Source organism: Babylonia areolata, chromosome 18, assembly GCF_041734735.1.
Source record: "Babylonia areolata isolate BAREFJ2019XMU chromosome 18, ASM4173473v1, whole genome shotgun sequence".
Taxonomy (NCBI): domain Eukaryota; kingdom Metazoa; phylum Mollusca; class Gastropoda; order Neogastropoda; family Buccinidae; genus Babylonia; species Babylonia areolata.
Window position 1 is genome coordinate 73,538,461 of NC_134893.1, and position 17,271 is coordinate 73,555,731.

Consider the following 17,271-nt stretch of genomic DNA (forward strand, 5'->3'; position numbering starts at 1 on the left):
ATCTGTGGTCGCCATCTTTGTCACACCCATTGTCATCATGAACAGTGATGTCCCTTGGTATCTGTGGTCGCCATCTTTGTCACACCCATTGTCATCATGAACAGTGATGTCCCTTGGTATCTGTGGTCGCCATCTTTGTCACACCCATTGTCATCATGAACAGTGATGTCCCTTGGTATCTGTGGTCGCCATCTTTGTCACACACATTGTCATCATGAACAGTGATGTCCCTTGGTATCTGTGGTCGCCATCTTTGTCACACACATTGTCATCATGAACAGTGATGTCCCTTGGTATCTGTGGTCGCCATCTTTGTCACACACATTGTCATCATGAACAGTGATGTCCCTTGGTATCTGTGGTCGCCATCTTTGTCACACACATTGTCATCATGAACAGTGATGTCCCTTGGTATCTGTGGTCGCCATCTTTGTCACACACATTGTCATCATGAACAGTGATGTCCCTTGGTATCTGTGGTCGCCATCTTTGTCACACACATTGTCATCATGAACAGTGATGTCCCTTGGTATCTGTGGTCGCCATCTTTGTCACACACATTGTCATCATGAACAGTGATGTCCCTTGGTATCTCTGGTCGCCATCTTTGTCACACACATTCTTGTCATGAACAATGATGTCCCTTGGTATCTGTGGTTGCCATCTTTGTCACACACATTGTCATCATGAACAGTGATGTCCCTTGGTATCTGTGGTTGCCATCTTTGTCACACACATTGTCATCATGAACAGTGATGTCCCTTGGTATCTGTGGTCGCCATCTTTGTCACACACATTGTCATCATGAACAGTGATGTCCCTTGGTATCTGTGGTCGCCATCTTTGTCACACACATTGTCATCATGAACAATGATGTCCCTTGGTATCTGTGGTCGCCATCTTTGTCACACACATTCTTGTCATGAACAGTGATGTCCCTTGGTATCTGTGGTCGCCATCTTTGTCACACACATTGTCATCATGAACAGTGATGTCCCTTGGTATCTGTGGTCGCCATCTTTGTCACACACATTGTCATCATGAACAATGATGTCCCTTGGTATCTGTGGTCGCCATCTTTGTCACACACATTGTCATCATGAACAGTGATGTCCCTTGGTATCTCTGGTCGCCATCTTTGTCACACACATTCTTGTCATGAACAGTGATGTCCCTTGGTATCTCTGGTCGCCATCTTTGTCACACATTGTCATCATGAACAATGATGTCCCTTGGTATCTCTGGTCGCCATCTTTGTCACACACATTGTCATCATGAACAGTGATGTCCCTTGGTATCTGTGGTCGCCATCTTTGTCACACCCATTGTCATCATGAACAGTGATGTCCCTTGGTATCTGTGGTCGCCATCTTTGTCACACCCATTGTCATCATGAACAGTGATGTCCCTTGGTATCTGTGGTCGCCATCTTTGTCACACACATTGTCATCATGAACAATGTGCCGTCCCTCTTCCCCTTTGTCATACACCGTCTTTTGATAAACAAGGTCCACCATTTTTTTTTCAGGGTGTCAGATTCATGGAGAGTTATGGGAGAGACACACACAGATTGGATAATGGAGTTTTTGATCCATTCAGCAGTTTGTTTGTGCCTGTGTGTGTTTCTGTTTACCTGTTTTTGTAAAGCACCAAGAACCTTATCTACAGATCAGTCACTATGATGGTTGCTATTACTGTCATTTTATCTGTGGATTTTGCCAGGAACAGTGCTTTGTCTGCTGTAGTTGGCTTTTGATTTTTAAATATGAGTCTGTCTACTGTCTTTGTATTTGGGTTGTGTGCATTTCAGTAGATTTGTGTTTATTCTTTAGTTCAACTGCTTTTCACTGAAAGTGATATCAGGTGAGTATTTGTATGTGTGTGTTTGTGAAGGTGTGTGTGTGTATGCAGTTCAGAGTATTTCTATGAATTAGTACACCATTACATTTCCACTACAATGCTCAGTACCAGTATTTGTATGTGTGTGTTTGTGAAGGTGTGTGTGTGTATGCAGTTCAGAGTATTTCTATGAATTAGTACACCATTACATTTCCACTACAATGCTCAGCACCACTTCAAGGGGGCATCAGAGCTTGCAGACTGATCCATATACACAGCTACTCTTTGTGGAAAAAAATGTGTTTTGAAATGGATCAGACGCCTCACATACACACAAAGCCAACATGCTGGTCCTGGTCTTGACACAATGAACAGTCAGTTAATACACGGTAGTGACGTCATGTCACTTGACACGATGAACCGTCCTGAGTTAAAGTACTGACATCATGTCACTTGACACAACGAACTGTCCTGATATAATACACAGTACTGACATCATGTCACTTGACACGATGAACTGTCCTGATATAATACACAGTACTGACATCATGTCACTTGACACGATGAACTGCCCTGAGTTAATACACAGTAGTGACATCTTGTCACTTGACACAACGAACTGTCCTGAGTTAATACACAGTACTGACGTCATGTCACTTGACAGGATGAACTGTCCTGAGTTAATACACAGTACTGACATCATGTCACTTGACAGGATGAACTGTCCTGAGTTGATACACAGTACTGACATCATGTCACTTGACACGATGAACTGTCCTGAGTTAATACACAGTAGTGACATCATGTCACTTGACATAACGAACTGTCCTGAGTTAATACACAGTACTGACATCATGTCAATTGACAGGATGAACTGTCCTGAGTTGATACACAGTACTGACATCATGTCACTTGACACAATGAACTGTCCTGAGTTAGAAACAGTAGTGACGTCATGTCACTTGACACGATGAACTGTCCTGAGTTAATACACAGTAGTGACGTCATGTCACTTGACACGATGAACTGTCATGAGTTAATACACGGTACTGACGTCATGTCACTTGACACGATGAACTGTCCTGAGTTAATACACAGTAGTGACGTCATGTCACTTGACACGATGAACTGTCATGAGTTAATACACGGTACTGACGTCATGTCACTTGACACGATGAACTGTCCTGAGTTGATACACAGTACTGACATCATGTCACTTGACACGATGAACTGTCCTGAGTTGATACACAGTACTGACATCATGTCACTTGACACGATGAACTGTCCTGAGTTGATACACAGTAGTGACGTCGTGTCACTTGACACGATGAACTGTCCTGAGTTGATACACAGTACTGACATCATGTCACTTGACACAATGAACTGTCCTGAGTTAGAAACAGTAGTGACGTCATGTCACTTGACATGATGAACTGTCCTGAGTTAGAAACAGTAGTGACGTCATGTCACTTGACATGATGAACTGTCCTGAGTTAGAAACAGTAGTGACGTCATGTCACTTGACAGGATGAACTGTCCTGAGTTAATACACAGTAGTGACGTCATGCCAGGCAGTGTTGGAAGGTGACCATGGACTGTGTAGAGTTGTGGCCTAGAGGTGACACAGCTAAGAAGTCAGAGAATCGGTCAGTGTGGGATCAGATCCAACAGTCACCTGTATTGTCTCCCCCTCCACTAAACCTTGGTGATGTATTGTCTCCAATAAACCTTGGTGATGTAATGTCTCCCCCTCCACTAAACCTTGGTGATGTATTGTCTCCCCCTCCACTAAACCTTGGTGATGTATTGTCTCCCCCTCCACTAAACCTTGGTGATGTATTGTCTCCCCCTCCACTAAACCTTGGTGATGTATTGTCTCCACTAAACCTTGGTGATGTAATGTCTCCCCCTCCACTAAACCTTGGTGATGTATTGTCTCCAATAAACCTTGGTGATGTATTGTCTCCCCCTCCACTAAACCTTGGTGATGTATTGTCTCCCCCTCCACTAAACCTTGGTGATGTATTGTCTCCCCCTCCACTAAACCTTGGTGATGATGTAATGTCTCCCCCTCCACTAAACCTTGGTGATGTATTGTCTCCCCTAAACCTTGGTGATGATGTATTGTCTCCCCCTCCACTAAACCTTGGTGATGTATTGTCTCCCCCTCCACTAAACCTTGGTGATGTAATGTCTCCCCCTCCACTAAACCTTGGTGATGTATTATCTCCCCCTCCACTAAACCTTGGTGATGATGTATTGTCTCCCCCTCCACTAAACCTTGGTGATGATGTATTGTCTCCCTCTCCAATAAACCTTGATGATGTATTGTCTCCCCCTCCACTAAACCTTGGTGATGTATTGTCTCCCCCTCCACTAAACCTTGGTGATGTATTGTCTCCCTCTCCACTAAACCTTGGTGATGTATTGTCTCCCCCTCCACTAAACCTTGGTGATGTATTGTCTGTCCCTCCACTAAACCTTGGTGATGTATTGTCTCCCCCTCCACTAAACCTTGGTGATGTATTGTCTGTCCCTCCACTAAACCTTGGTGATGTATTGTCTCCCCCTCCACTAAACCTTGGTGATGTATTGTCTGTCCCTCCACTAAACCTTGGTGATGTATTGTCTGTCCCTCCACTAAACCTTGGTGATGTAATGTCTCCCTCTCCACTAAACCTTGGTGATGTATTGTCTCCCCCTCCACTAAACCTTGGTGATGTATTGTCTGTCCCTCCACTAAACCTTGGTGATGTATTGTCTGTCCCTCCACTAAACCTTGGTGATGTAATGTCTCCCTCTCCACTAAACCTTGGTGATGTATTGTCTCCCCCTCCACTAAACCTTGGTGATGTAATGTCTCCCCCTCCACTAAACCTTGGTGATGTATTGTCTCCCCCTCCACTAAACCTTGGTGATGTATTGTCTCCCCCTCCACTAAACCTTGGTGATGTAATGTCTCCCCCTCCACTAAACCTTGGTGATGTAATGTCTCCCCCTCCACTAAACCTTGGTGATGTATTGTCTCCCCCTCCACTAAACCTTGGTGATGTATTGTCTCCCCCTCCACTAAACCTTGGTGATGTATTGTCTCCCCCTCCACTAAACCTTGGTGATGTATTGTCTCCCCCTCCACTAAACCTTGGTGATAAGAACACTGTTGGTGTGGGCAGGACCATTCAGAGCTGATTAGTGATAAGAACACTGTGTTGGTGTGGGCAGGACCATTCAGAGCTGATTAGTGATAAGAACACTGTGTTGGTGTGGGCAGGACCAGGCAGAGCTGATTAGTGATAAGAACACTGTGTTGGTGTGGGCAGGACCATTCAGAGCTGATTAGTGATAAGAACACTGTGTTGGTGTGGGCAGGACCATTCAGAGCTGATTAGTGATAAGAACACTGTGTTGGTGTGGGCAGGACCATTCAGAGCTGATTAGTGATAAGAACACTGTGTTGGTGTGGGCAGGACCATTCAGAGCTGATTAGTGATAAGAACACTGTGTTGGTGTGGGCAGGACCATTCAGAGCTGATTAGTGATAAGAACACTGTGTTGGTGTGGGCAGGACCAGGCAGAGCTGATTAGTGATAAGAACACTGTGTTGGTGTGGGCAGGACCAGGCAGAGCTGATTAGTGATAAGAACACTGTGTTGGTGTGGGCAGGACCATTCAGAGCTGATTAGTGATAAGAACACTGTGTTGGTGTGGGCAGGACCATTCAGAGCTGATTAGTGATAAGAACACTGTGTTGGTGTGGGCAGGACCATTCAGAGCTGATTAGTGATAAGAACACTGTGTTGGTGTGGGCAGGACCATTCAGAGCTGATTAGTGATAAGAACACTGTGTTGGTGTGGGCAGGACCAGGCAGAGCTGATTAGTGATAAGAACACTGTGTTGGTGTGGGCAGGACCATTCAGAGCTGATTAGTGATAAGAACACTGTGTTGGTGTGGGCAGGACCATTCAGAGCTGATTAGTGATAAGAACACTGTGTTGGTGTGGGCAGGACCATTCAGAGCTGATTAGTGATAAGAACACTGTGTTGGTGTGGGCAGGACCATTCAGAGCTGATTAGTGATAAGAACACTGTGTTGGTGTGGGCAGGACCATTCAGAGCTGATTAGTGATAAGAACACTGTGTTGGTGTGGGCAGGACCATTCAGAGCTGATTAGTGATAAGAACACTGTGTTGGTGTGGGCAGGACCATTCAGAGCTGATTAGTGATAAGAACACTGTGTTGGTGTGGGCAGGACCAGGCAGAGCTGATTAGTGATAAGAACACTGTGTTGGTGTGGGCAGGACCAGGCAGAGCTGATTAGTGATAAGAACACTGTGTTGGTGTGGGCAGGACCAGGCAGAGCTGCTGAAGAAGGAGAAGCAGGAGCGTGATGACCGGAAGCTGGCCAAGAAATACGGCAACTGTGCCAACGGGGAGAGGTCAGTGAGCTCCCTTTGACAGCATGCACCTTCTCTTTCTTCTTTTTTCCCTTCTTCTTCTTCTTCTCTGTTCGTGGGCTGCAACTCCTACAATCACTCGTATGTACACGAGTGGGTTTTAACGTTCCCCGCATGTAGGCAGCCATACTATGTTTTCAGGGGTTTTTCCTTCTTAAGAAGGTTCAGTTCTTTTCAGTCGGTGTGAGATGATACACATTCAACACGTAATGAGGAAAGAAAACATCAAGATATTTGATCAAGTCAGCATTACAAACAATGACAAAAAACAATGACCTTGGTGACTGTAAGTTGTATGGATTGACAGCAGATATTGCCATTGCAGAATTCACTATTATATGTCATGATGTAGATGTACATTATAACATAATCATAATAATGTATCAGTCATAACCTGCATGGCAGCATGATGGTACAGATGATGTATCCTCTATAACTCATTGAGTCATGTTGTGTTGTTGTTTTCCAGACTGAACATGTCAGCATGATGTTACAGATGATGTATCCTCTATAACTCATTGAGTCATGTTGTGTTGTTGTTTTCCAGACTGAACACGTCGACATGATGTTACAGATGATGTATCCTCTATAACTCATTGAGTCATGTTGTGTTGTTGTTTTCCAGACTGAACATGCAGAATGTCAACATGATGGTACAGATGATGTATCCGCGAGCAGCAGCAGCCGAGGCCTTGAAACAGACCAATAATAATGTGGAGAGAGCAATAGATGTAAGTCTTGTTCAGTGTGTGTGTGTGTGTGTGTGTGCGCGCGCGCGTGCATGTGTGTGTGTGTTAGTATGCATGTATGTGTGTGTGTGCAGATACCTGAATAACATTTACAAGCAGAAATGATTATTGTTGGTGATGTTATGATTTGAAGTGACGGTGAAAGCTACCTGCCATGGTGGGCTATGTAGTGAAGTGAAGCCTTGACGAGGCCCGGAGTGAGATCGTCCCTCCAGTAGAAGCTGATGAACATTGCTCACATTCTTCCAGAAGGCGTTGTCTCTCTTAGTTTGCTTCTCCTGTTCTGTTGACTGCACAACGCCTGGAGATCATCAGTCTTGCAGACCAGCACCAAAGGAAGATGTTTCAATCACCTGTCTGTTCAGTCCTGTGCACCTCTGAAGCCTAAAGAACTGACAGGAAATTTGATAGTCGGCTCAGAGGCTTTGAAGGAGGGTGTGTGTGGAATGTTGAGAATTGACTGGGAACACAGACAGCCGCAACAGCCGAGTGGTTAAAGCGTTGGACTGTCAATCTGAGGGTCCCGGGTTCGAATCACGGTGACGGCGTCTGGTGGGTAAAGGGTGGAGATTTTTACGATCTCCCAGGTCAACATATGTGCAGACCTGCTAGTGCCTGAACCCCCTTTGTGTGTATATGCAAGCAGAAGATCAAATACGCACGTTAAAGATCCTGTATTCCATGTCAGCGTTCGGTGGGTTATGGAAACAAGAACATACCCAGCATGCACACCCCCGAAAACGGAGTATGGCTGCCTACATGGCGGGGTAAAAACGGTCATACACGTAAAAGCCCACTCGTGTGCATACGAGTGAATGCAGAAGAAGAAGAAGAAGACTGGGAACAGCATGTCAGCAAGACAGAAATGAGGGAGACACACAGGCGTCACCATGGTGGATGAGGTGAAACAGAGACAGGAGGTGGCTGGGCCACGTCCTGCACATGACTGAATCACACATCCTCACACTGCCCTTAGTTCACTTCACTTCACTTAACTCAGAGAGGGCAGCACTGCCTTCGGACAAATCCATATACACTACACCATATTTGCTAAGCAGATGCCTGACCAGCAGCGTAACTACCCTCAGATGTACACCACCACCAGGACAAGAAAGAGAGGCATACCACATGGAGGAGAAAGAGAGACAGACCACATGGAGGAGACCACATGGAGGAGAAAGAGAGGCAGACCACATGGAGGAGAAAGAGAGGCAGACCACATGGAGGAGAAAGAGGCAGACCGCTGGACACATGGAGGAGAAAGAGAGACAGACCACAGGGCACATGGAGGAGAAAGAGAGACAGACCACTGGGCACATGGAGGAGAAAGAGAGACAGACCACAGGGCACATGGAGGAGAAAGAGAGACAGACCACTGAAGAGAGACAGACCACTGGGCACATGGAGAAGAAAGAGAGACAGACCACTGGGCACATGGAGGAGAAAGAGAGACAGACCACTGGGCACATGGAGGAGAAAGAGAGGCAGACCACAGGGCACATGGAGGAGAAAGAGAGACAGACCACTGGGCACATGGAGGAGAAAGAGAGACAGACCACTGGGCACATGGAGGAGAAAGAGAGACAGACCACTGGGCACATGGAGGAGAAAGAGAGACAGACCACTGAAGAGAGACAGACCACTGGGCACATGGAGAAGAAAGAGAGACAGACCACTAAAGAGAGACAGAGCACTGGGCACATGGAGGAGAAAGAGAGACAGACCACAGGGCACATGGAGGAGAAAGAGAGACAGACCACAGGGCACATGGAGAAGAAAGAGAGGCAGACCACAGGGCACATGGAGGAGAAAGAGAGACAGACCACTGGACACATGGAGGAGAAAGAGAGACAGACCACTGGGCACATGGAGGAGAAAGAGAGACAGACCACTAAAGAGAGAGAGACCACAGGGCACATGGAGGAGAAAGAGAGACAGACCACAGGGCACATGGAGAAGAAAGAGAGGCAGACCACAGGGCACATGGAGGAGAAAGAGAGACAGACCACAGGGCACATGGAGGAGAAAGAGAGACAGACCACTAAAGAGAGACAGACCACAGGGCACATGGAGGAGAAAGAGAGACAGACCACTGGACACATGGAGGAGAAAGAGAGACAGACCACTAAAGAGAGACAGACCACAGGGCACATGGAGGAGAAAGAGAGACAGACCACTGGGCACATGGAGGAGAAAGAGAGACAGACCACTAAAGAGAGACAGACCACAGGGCACATGGAGGAGAAAGAGAGACAGACCACTGGACACATGGAGGAGAAAGAGAGACAGACCACTAAAGAGAGACAGACCACAGGGCACATGGAGGAGAAAGAGACAGACCACTGGACACATGGAGGAGAAAGAGAGACAGACCACTAAAGAGAGACAGACCACAGGGCACATGGAGGAGAAAGAGAGACAGACCACTGGCACATGGAGGAGAAAGAGAGACAGACCACTGGACACATGGAGAAGAAAGAGAGACAGACCACTGGACACATGGAGGAGAAAGAGAGACAGACCACTGGGCACATGGAGGAGAAAGAGACAGAGCACTGGGCACATGGAGGAGAAAGAGAGACAGACCACAGGGCACATGGAGGAGAAAGAGAGACAGACCACAGGGCACATGGAGGAGAAAGAGACAGACCACTGGACACATGGAGGAGAAAGAGAGACAGACCACCGGACACATGGAGGAGAAAGGGAGATAGACCACTGGACACATGGAGGAGAAAGAGAGACAGACCACTGGGCACATGGAGGAGAAAGAGAGACAGACCACAGGGCACATGGAGGAGAAAGAGAGACAGACCACTGGGCACATGGAGGAGAAAGAGAGACAAAAGGAGAAAGAGAGACAGACCACTGGGCACATGGAGGAGAAAGAGAGACAGACCACAGGGCACATGGAGGAGAAAGAGAGACAGACCACTGGGCACATGGAGGAGAAAGAGAGACAGACCACTGGGCACATGGAGAAGAAGAAGAGGAGATGGAAAGCAGGCAGGACCTGAAACAAAATCAGCTGACCCGCTCAAGACCAAAATCACTGGAGAAGACATGTTGGTTCCTTGTACTTCAGCTCGACTGTCAGGCATCTGCTTGGCAGATGTGGTGTAGCGTATATGCTTTTGTCCGAACGCAGTGACGCCTCCTTGAGCTACTGATACTGAAACTCAGCTGGAGTGAAGACGATGAAGCAGTGAGCTGTGTTGACCCCCGTGTCCTGTGTTGTTGACCTGTGTGCTGTGTGTTGTTGACCTGTGTGTTGTTGACCTGTGTGTTGTTGACCCATGTGCTGTGTGTTGTTGACCTGTGTGCTGTGTGTTGTTGACCCGTGTGCTGTGTGTTGTTGACCTGTGTGTTGTGTGTTGTTGACCCGTGTGCTGTGTGTTGTTGACCTGTGTGTTGTTGACCTGTGTGTTGTGTGTTGTTGACCTGTGTGCTGTGTGTTGTTGACCCGTGTGCTGTGTGTTGTTGACCTGTGTGCTGTGTGTTGTTGACCCCTGTGCTGTGTGTTGTTGACCCGCGTGCTGTGTGTTGTTGACCTGTGTGCTGTGTGTTGTTGACCCATGTGCTGTGTGTTGTTGACCTGTGTGTTGTTGACCTGTGTGCTGTGTGTTGTTGACCTGTGTGTTGTTGACCTGTGTGCTGTGTGTTGTTGACCCGTGTGCTGTGTGTTGTTGACCTGTGTGTTGTTGACCTGTGTGCTGTGTGTTGTTGACCCGTGTGCTGTGTGTTGTTGACCTGTGTGTTGTTGACCTGTGTGCTGTGTGTTGTTGACCTGTGTGTTGTTGACCTGTGTGCTGTGTGTTGTTGACCTGTGTGTTGTTGACCTGTGTGTTGTTGACCTGTGTGCTGTGTGTTGTTGACCCGTGTGCTGTGTGTTGTTGCCCTGTGTGTTGTTGACCCATGTGCTGTGTGTTGTTGACCTGTGTGTTGTTGACCCATGTGCTGTGTGTTGTTGACCCGTGTGCTGTGTGTTGTTGACCTGTGTGTTGTTGAGCTGTGTGTTGTTGACCCATGTGCTGTGTGTTGTTGACCTGTGTGTTGTTGACCTGTGTGTTGTGTGTTGTTGACCTGTGTGCTGTGTGTTGTTGACCTGTGTGCTGTGTGTTGTTGACCTGTGTGCTGTGTGTTGTCAGGTGCTGCAGGATCACCCAGAGCTGATGGAGCTGCCCGACGTGCGGGACGACAAAGGACCGCCCCTTGACCTGAGGGATACTGACATCGCTCAGGTGGGTGGGCACTTGGGGCGGGGGGGGGTGGGGGTGGCGGGGGGCGTTAGAATCTATGTGTGTTGGTGTGTGTGTGTGGAGGGGGGGGGTGTTTGTGGGTGTACATTTCCACTCTTTTGTAAGTGTATGGGTGCATAAGGTTTGAGCGTGGTCCATTTTTGTGTGCCATTTGTTGTATTTTTATGTTAATGTTGTTGACAAGCCCAGGACAGGCTCTCAAAGTGTCATCAGCACGTTGGCTTTATGTTAATGTTGTTGACAAGCCCAGGACAGGCTCTCAAAGTGTCATCAGCATGTTGGCTTTATGTTAATGTTGTTGACAAGCCCAGGACAGGCTCTCAAAGTGTCATCAGCACGTTGGCTTTATGTTAATGTTGTTGACAAGCCCAGGACAGGCTCTCAAAGTGTCATCAGCACGTTGGCTTTATGTTAATGTTGTTGACAAGCCCAGGACAGGCTCTCAAAGTGTCATCAGCACGTTGGCTTTATGTTAATGTTGTTGACAAGCCCAGGACAGGCTCTCAAAGTGTCATCAGCTCGTTGGCTTTATGTTAATGTTGTTGACAAGCCCAGGACAGGCTCTCAAAGTGTCATCAGCACGTTGGCTTTATGTTAATGTTGTTGACAAGCCCAGGACAGGCTCTCAAAGTGTCATCAGCACGTTGGCTTTATGTTAATGTTGTTGACAAGCCCAGGACAGGCTCTCAAAGTGTCATCAGCACGTTGGCTTTATGTTAATGTTGTTGACAAGCCCAGGACAGGCTCTCAAAGTGTCATCAGCACGTTGGCTTTATGTTAATGTTGTTGACAAGCCCAGGACAGGCTCTCAAAGTGTCATCAGCACGTTGGCTTTATGTTAATGTTGTTGACAAGCCCAGGACAGGCTCTCAAAGTGTCATCAGCATGTTGGCTTTATGTTAATGTTGTTGACAAGCCCAGGACAGGCTCTCAAAGTGTCATCAGCATGTTGGCTTTATGCAAACGTCAGACATCTGCTGTCTGTTTTTTTCATTTGTTTTATATTTGATACAGCTGATGTGGTCTGGGATACATAGATCTGTCAACATGCTGTCAGATCACCATGAAACTGAAAACTAAGAATCTTGTTGACTCAGTGTAGATCTGTGTTGGAGAGTCTGAAGACCCTCCCCCATTTATACTGATGTCTGTATCTGCCAGGAGCGGCAGAATTCTGCTGTTTCATGGGACAACAGTGAGAATGGTTTTCATTTTACTTTTCTCCTTTGAATCTCACTCATCTTAAACTTTACATTTCAACTGTGACTCAAGATATAGAAAGCTGTTTGTGTTTTCCACTTAGTGTGAGGATCACACTGATCTACAATTTCCCAAGTGGTTCTTTTTCCTTTAAAAAATGTTGTTTTTTTAATTTGTGGGAATGACATGTGAAGTGTGCTGAAGGCTTTCCTCACAGGTTGCACTGTTGCTGGTGTCTTTTTGTAGAGTTTGGATGTTTTCAGTCTTGAGAAAACCAAGGTGGTGGGCAGGGGGGGGTCTATTTTGATTGCAGGTTTTAGACAGATAGGGCTGTATAACCCCATCCCCAACCCCTCTCTCTCTTTCTTTCTTCTCTGCTACTTCCTTTCAGTGTCCTTTCAACTGATTGCAGGTTTTAGACAGATAGGGCTGTATAACCCCATCCCCAACCCCTCTCTCTCTTTCTTTCTTCTCTGCTACTTCCTTTCTGTGTCCTTTCCACTGATTGCAGGTTTTAGACAGATAGGGCTGTATAACCCCATCCCCAACCCCTCTCTCTCTTTCTTTCTTCTCTGCTACTTCCTTTCTGTGTCCTTTCCACTGATTGCAGGTTTTAGACAGATAGGGCTGTATAACCCCATCCCCAACCCCTCTCTCTCTTTCTGTCTTCTCTGCTACTTCCTTTCTGTGTCCTTTCCACTGCTACAAAGTTCCTTTTCACCTATAGTTGAGATAAAAAAAAAAATGATGATTAAAAAAACCAAAACCAGAACCTTCCATTCAGCTACAGACATGGACAAACACAGGCCCTGGTTTTCCCTGCCATGTGAACTCATCGTTGGTCCTGTCTTTCAGGTGGTGTCGCTGGGCTTTGAGGCAGAGGCGGCGAAAACAGCACTGCGCAGACATGTGAACTCATGGTGGGTCCTGTCTTTCAGGTGGTGTCGCTGGGCTTTGAGGCAGAGGCGGCGAAAACAGCGCTGCGCAGACACCGCAACAACGTGCAGAAAGCTGTGGACGACCTCATCAAGTACAACGGACACCTGCCCTACACCTCTGACGAGTCGGAGGGGTCATCGTCAGGGTCAGGTAGACTGGATGTTTCTTTTGGGTTTTTTCTCCTTCAATGCTGATGGTGTTGAGAGGGGAAGGTAGTGTCTGTCTGGCTTTTGTTGACAGATGCTGCATTGGATGGGATATTTTTTGGTTTTTTTTAGTTGAGCAGTCAGGATCTAGCCCCGTGTTGTCAGCTGAATGATAGGCAATAATGTCAAATGTCACATCATGCGACCTACATATCCCTGTGACCCCAGTTCCTCTGTGTATGTGACCTACATGTCCGTGTGACCCCAGTTCCTCTGTATGTGACCTACATGTCCCTGTGACCCCAGTTCCTCTGTGTATGTGACCTACATTTCCCTGTGACCCCAGTTCCTCTGTGTATGTGACCTACATTTCCCTGTGACCCCAGTTCCTCTGTGTATATGACCTACATGTCCCTGTGACCCCAGTTCCTCTGTATGTGACCTACATTTCCCTGTGACCCCAGTTCCTCTCTATGTGACCTACATTTCCCTGTGACCCCAGTTCCTCTGTATGTGACCTACATTTCCCTGCGACCCCAGTTCCTCTGTGACCTACATTTCCCTGTGACCCCAGTTCCTCTGTGTATGTGACCTACATTTCCCTGTGACCCCGGTTCCTCTGTGTATGTGACCTACATGTCCCTGTGACCCCAGTTCCTCATTGTATGTGACCTACATTTCCCTGTGACCCCAGTTCCTCTGTGACCTACATTTCCCTGTGACCCCAGTTCCTCTGTGTATGTGACCTACATTTCCCTGTGACCCCAGTTCCTCTGTGTATGTGACCTACATGTCCCTGTGACCCCAGTTCCTCTGTGTATGTGACCTACATTTCCCTGTGACCCCAGTTCCTCTGTGTATGTGACCTACATGTCCCTGTGACCCCAGTTCCTCTGTGTATGTGACCTACATTTCCCTGTGACCCCAGTTCCTCTGTGTATGTGACCTACATTTCCCTGTGACCCCAGTTCCTCTGTGTATATGACCTACATGTCCCTGTGACCCCAGTTCCTCTGTATGTGACCTACATTTCCCTGTGACCCCAGTTCCTCTGTATGTGACCTACATTTCCCTGTGACCCCAGTTCCTCTGTATGTGACCTACATTTCCCTGTGACCCCAGTTACTCTGTGACCTACATTTCCCTGTGACCCCAGTTCCTCTGTGTATGTGACCTACATGTCCCTGTGACCCCAGTTCCTCTGTGTATGTGACCTACATTTCCCTGTGACCCCAGTTCCTCTGTGACCTACATGTCCCTGTGACCCCAGTTCCTCTGTATGTGACCTACATTTCCCTGTGACCGCAGTTCCTCTGTGTATGTGACCTACATTTCCCTGTGACCCCAGTTCCTCTGTGTATGTGACCTACATGTCCCTGTGACCCCAGTTCCTCTGTGTATGTGACCTACATTTCCCTGTGACCCCAGTTCCTCAGTGAGACACAGTTCTCCTCAGTGGTCCCAGAACACTGTCGGTGGCGTGCTGTGCTTGCCGGTACCAACAGTGGCTGTGACAGAGCTGAGGAGAGGTGTGAGTGAGCCATGTTTCTGTATCAGGGGCCCAGAGTCGGGGCCAGGGGAAGAAAGGCAGATCAAGGTCTTCCTCCCATCGATTCACCTGCAGGAGGCCACAGCTGTTTGTCTCTTCCTGTCCCGTCTGTATCTGGGACCACAGTCTGCAGAAGACACTGGTCCTCTGTGTCATGTTGGACTTCTTTCTGGTTTTTTGCTAACTTTTTTTTTTTTACTACAAAAATCCTGTTTGGCCCTTGAAGCACAGCGTGTCATGCATGCTGTCAGAATGCTGTATCTGTGCATCATGCATGTAGACCCAGAATCAAGGCCTAAGTCAACAGTGTTTAACCCATTCAGTGCATGTAAGAAAGCAGTGTTTAACACATTCATTGCCTTTTAGTCAACAGTGCTTAACCAATTCAGTCCAGTAAGTCAGCAGTGTTTAACCCGTTCATAGCCTGTAAGTCAACAGTGTTTAACCAATTCAGTGCCAGTAAGTCAGCAGTGTTTAACCCGTTCATAGCCTGTAAGTCAGCAGTGTTTAACCCGTTCATAGCCTGTAAGTCAGCAGTGTTTAACCCATTCAGTGCCTGTAAGTCAGCAGTGTTTAACCCGTTCATAGCCTGTAAGTCAGCAGTGTTTAACCCGTTCATAGCCTGTAAGTCAGCAGTGTTTAACCCATTCAGTGCCTGTAAGTCAGCAGTGTTTAACCAGTTTAGTGCCTGTAAGTCAGCAGTGTTTAACCCATTCAGTGCCAGTAAGTCAGCAGTGTTTAACCCGTTCATAGCCTGTAAGTCAGCAGTGTTTAACCAGTTCAGTGCCTGTAAGTCAGCAGTGTTTAACCCATTCAGTGCCTGTAAGTCAGCAGTGTTTAACCAGTTCAGTGCCTGTAAGTCAGCAGTGTTTAACCAGTTTAGTGCCTGTAAGTCAGCAGTGTTTAACCTATTCAGTGCCTGTAAGTCAGCAGTGTTTAACCAGTTCAGTGCCTGTAAGTCAGCAGTGTTTAACCTGTTCAGTGCCTGTAAGTCAGCAGTGTTTAACCTGTTCAGTGCCTGTAAGTCAGCAGTGTTTAACCAGTTCAGTGCCAGTAAGTCAGCAGTGTTTAACCTATTCAGTGCCTGTAAGTCAGCAGTGTTTAACCAGTTAAGTGCCAGTAAGTCAGCAGTGTTTAACCAGTTCAGTGCCTGTAAGTCAGCAGTGTTTAACCTGTTCAGTGCCTGTAAGTCAGCAGTGTTTAACCTATTCAGTGCCTGTAAGTCAGCAGTGTTTAACCAGTTCAGTGCCAGTAAGTCAGCAGTGTTTAACCTATTCAGTGCCTGTAAGTCAGCAGTGTTTAACCAGTTAAGTGCCAGTAAGTCAGCAGTGTTTAACCAGTTCAGTGCCTGTAAGTCAGCAGTGTTTAACCTGTTCAGTGCCTGTAAGTCAGCAGTGTTTAACCTGTTCAGTGCCTGTAAGACATGACCCGACCACTTCTTTGCTGCCACAAAGTGTCCAGTGATGACACGCAGGCATTCTGATTTTTCTTTGATCAGAGTTTAGTTCAATGAGCACAGAAAGACAGCTTGATGTGTCTGTAGTATAAAAAAAAATACTGTCTACATGAGCATACTTCAAGAGGAAGACCCCTTTATTCTTTATAATGATTTGCTAACTAGACCACACAAAAGTATATGGAAAAACCATATGGAAAAAAAAAGGCATCTGAAACTTTGACAAGAACAATGGTCCTCCCCAACTTTGCAGGCCTTGCAAATAATGATAGGTAGGTATAGGGATGGAGATGGATCTCTCTTGTCTGATTATTCATTGGAGCATGAGGGTAATGACAAGGACTGTGACAAAACTGACAGCAACATTGGACATCTGTAGAGTTGAGCTATTGAAGCAGACAGCATCTTTAGCTGCTGACAGTGACTGACCATGAGAGGGTCAGTGTGTGTGTGTGGTGTGTGGGGGGGCAGAGGAGAGGTGGTAGACCAGCCAGAGGGTGCAGATGGGGCGTGGCTGTCAGCATCAGTCAGCTGTAGCTTTCACCCAGCACCACCGGGGAATAGACAACAGCCTGTAATCCCTGCTTTTACATCAAATCCACTGTTGGTACACAGGATGGGAAACAGGAGTTTGGGTCACTGATAACTGACTTGTTTGTGGAGGAGGTAAACCAGCAT

The 17,271-nt window shown here is 47.0% G+C and overlaps 1 protein-coding gene across 17 annotated transcripts in view; it reads left to right on the forward strand.

Annotated features, from left to right (window-relative positions):
• The window catches only part of LOC143293082 (NEDD8 ultimate buster 1-like), a 39,244-nt gene that overhangs the window by 17,273 nt on the left and 4,700 nt on the right, over positions 1-17,271 (forward strand). For all 17 annotated transcript variants that reach the window (XM_076603970.1, XM_076603969.1, XM_076603972.1 and 14 more), the window contains exons 13-16: positions 6,189-6,277; positions 6,921-7,026; positions 11,193-11,285; positions 13,442-13,592. In XM_076603970.1, the coding sequence (XP_076460085.1) occupies positions 6,189-6,277; positions 6,921-7,026; positions 11,193-11,285; positions 13,442-13,592 (439 nt within the window). The remainder of the gene's footprint in view (positions 1-6,188; positions 6,278-6,920; positions 7,027-11,192; positions 11,286-13,441; positions 13,593-17,271) is intronic.